Below are 2,691 nucleotides of genomic sequence, written 5' to 3'. Positions count from 1 at the left end.
CTGTTCTTCCACAAGCCAATAGGAGCCCCGGGCTCCTGCCAGCCAGAGGGCTGGGGCGCAGAGCCTGGCTGCACAGACAGAAATTTTTATATATAAATGTGTTTTAATTTAAGAGTAAACTAGTTTGGAGTTCACACACGAGGGTCCCGCTGCTGGGAGAACCGGAGGAGCGTATGAAGTTGCAATAAAGTATTTTTAAAAAGTGTGAATGCCTTGAGGGTTTCCCTCTGCGACCTGCTCTGCACCTGGGGCAGACCTTGGCCTCCCTGAGTCGCTGCTCCGAGTCGCTCCGGGCTGAGACCCCCATCGCCAGGTGAGCCCCCGGGGCTGCTCCTGGAGCCGCAAGAGTGGGATGAAATGGGGAGCGGGAGGTAGGACCTCCCTGCCCCAGCCAGCTCCAGCCCCACTGAGAGGCAGAGGGGAGATGCTGCAGCGGCCGAGGGCTGCGCTGGGCTCTCCGAGGCCCTGGGGCAGCTCGCGGGTGGTGGTGCATGATCACGGAACCGAGCAGAGCAACCGCTGCAGAGGAGGCAGCGGGTTTACACCCCTGGCAGCAGCTCAGGGCCGTGCTGTGGGGCAGAGGGAGCACCGGATGGGCTGTGCGAGCCTGGGCCATCCCACGCTCATCACTTCTGGCCTCCTTAAAGAAAGGAGATAAAAATCTGGCAGGCAAGGAGGCTCTGTGTGCTGCTCTGCTCCAGCTCCCACTGCTGCCACGGCAGAAGGTGCCAGCTCCCGAGCGAAGCGAGGGTGGGTAGCAGCGGTCCTGGGCACAAGCTGCCAGTGCAGGAAAACCCCGCGGCACGAGCCCAGCAGCAATTCCCCAGATAAGCACAGAGGGGATGGTGCCAGGCAGGAAGGTTCCAATGCTGCCAGGCTGCTCCTGCCCTCACCGCTGCCCACATGCGCCCCAGAGAGCCCCAGCTCTGCAGCCCACTCCTGCCTGGTGACAACTCCTGGGGAAAACCTCAGGCACCAACAGGAGTGGTTTTAGCCCTGAGCACAGTTCTGGGCTTGGGGAACACTCTGGGGGTCCCAGCCCTGGGCCCCCGTCCCCACTTGGCCCAACCAGGGAGGGACCGCGCAGGGCAGAGGGGGTGCACAGGGGTCTCTTCTCCCTTTGCAGATGGGACAGCTCTGGCAGCGCAGACTCATCAGCTCTGGGAGAAGAGCGGAGCTGGTGGCTTTGTCCTGCCACCTGCTGGGGACAGGGACAGAGCAGGGAAGCAGCTGTGGGGCAAAAGGACACAGCTTGGGTTTTATTTTCCAACACAGGAACAAGCCAAACCCTCCTGTGTGCTGGAGGCACCAGGTTCCCGGGTGGGACAGGGACTGCCCTGCCCCAGCACAGGCAGCACAGGGAGCACCGTGCAGCTCTGCAGGTGCAGCCTGTCCCCAGCACCCACTGGAAGCAGCGGGATCCCAGGGTGGGTGCTCCCGCATGACCCCCCACAGCTTCGCCCATGCAACAGCAGCATCCCAGGAGCAGCCCAGGCTGCACCTTGTCCCTCTCACTCCATGGCCATGGGCTGCAGTCCCTCCACGTCCCGTGTCTTGGAGTTCACCAGCTCCCTCCGGATCTCCGGGGAGATCTGTGGGTGGCTGTGGAACTTGAGCAGCTCAAGCAAAGCCTCCTTCTGCTCCGAGGAGAGGTCCTCCTTGTAGCGCTGGGCGAAAGCCAGGAAGCTCTGGTGCCACAGCACGGGCAGGTCTCGCTGGTCCGTACGGAAGGCCAGGAAGTGGAAGACGAGGGCATCGACCACGCGGAAGGGCAGCGCGTACTTCTTGTCAATGAGCAGCCGGAGGAAGATGCTGTTGGCGCCGCTGTATTGCATCTCGGCAAGCTTCAGCATGGCTGCGCTGTGGGGACAGGCGAGCACCGGGGTGAGGACAGGGGCCACGGGCCACCAGGCACTCCAATATGAAGATGAAAAACCCGACACAGCCTTGAATCTTGACCCTGGAGGTTGCTGAGCAAACCCCTCCCACCTCGCAGAGGCCGAGGGACAGCTCGAGGAGTAGCACTGTGTCCCCAGGAGAGAAGCCCTCCCTGCTGCAGCCTCCCAGCGCAGTACCTGGAGTGGAGGACAGGGATGGAGCACTTGGCAAGGATGCTGCCGATGATGATGGCCTCCCGCAGCGTGCAGGTCCCAGACTCGCACAGTGGGATAAGGATCCCTGTGGAGGAGGAGGAAGAGTCAGGCAGAACCCTGTGATGACGCCCCTTCTCCCATCCCAGGGCACATGTGACCCCAGGCTGGAACAGCTCCTGCAGGAGCTGCTTTTAGCAGAGTCAGGATCTCCCCACCTTTGAACCAGGCTGCCGGCTTGAACAGAGCCTTCTTCAAAGCCATGTAGAGGTGGAAATTGAGGCGCTTGTACTCGGCGATGTCATCCCTGACCCGTGGCAGCAGCACCAGGTTGTAGAACCGCTGGGCCATCCGCTCCTTCAGGTTGGATGAAAATATCCTGAGGAAAAGCAAAGCACGAGGGGAGGGGTGGAGAAAGGCGGCCGAGCGGGGGACAGGTCGGTGCTCTGTGAAGCTGATTCCAGCTACGAAAAGAAAAAGCCAAAACTCCCCCGTCAGCAGCTCCCAGAGCTGATCTTACCTGGTGGCCTGGTACATGGCGGCTGCTGTCCACGCCTCTGGCTCTGTGATGTAGAGGATCTGCTCCCAGTTGGACAAAGCA

The 2,691-nt window shown here is 61.5% G+C and overlaps 1 protein-coding gene across 1 annotated transcript in view; it reads right to left on the bottom strand.

The window, feature by feature from the left end:
• Positions 1-1,511: 1,511 nt before the first annotated feature.
• Positions 1,512-2,691, bottom strand: part of BYSL (bystin-like) — a gene marked incomplete at its 5' end in the record, with an annotated part of 1,337 nt that continues 157 nt past the window's right edge. The window contains 4 exons of the mRNA XM_010145100.1: positions 1,512-1,860; positions 2,076-2,178; positions 2,309-2,469; positions 2,611-2,691. Coding sequence (XP_010143402.1) covers positions 1,512-1,860; positions 2,076-2,178; positions 2,309-2,469; positions 2,611-2,691 — 694 coding nt within the window. The remainder of the gene's footprint in view (positions 1,861-2,075; positions 2,179-2,308; positions 2,470-2,610) is intronic.

Source organism: Buceros rhinoceros, unplaced genomic scaffold (assembly GCF_000710305.1).
Source record: "Buceros rhinoceros silvestris isolate BGI_N320 unplaced genomic scaffold, ASM71030v1 scaffold23771, whole genome shotgun sequence".
In the NCBI taxonomy this organism is placed as follows: domain Eukaryota; kingdom Metazoa; phylum Chordata; class Aves; order Bucerotiformes; family Bucerotidae; genus Buceros; species Buceros rhinoceros.
This window is presented reverse-complemented; position numbering and strand designations above follow the sequence as displayed.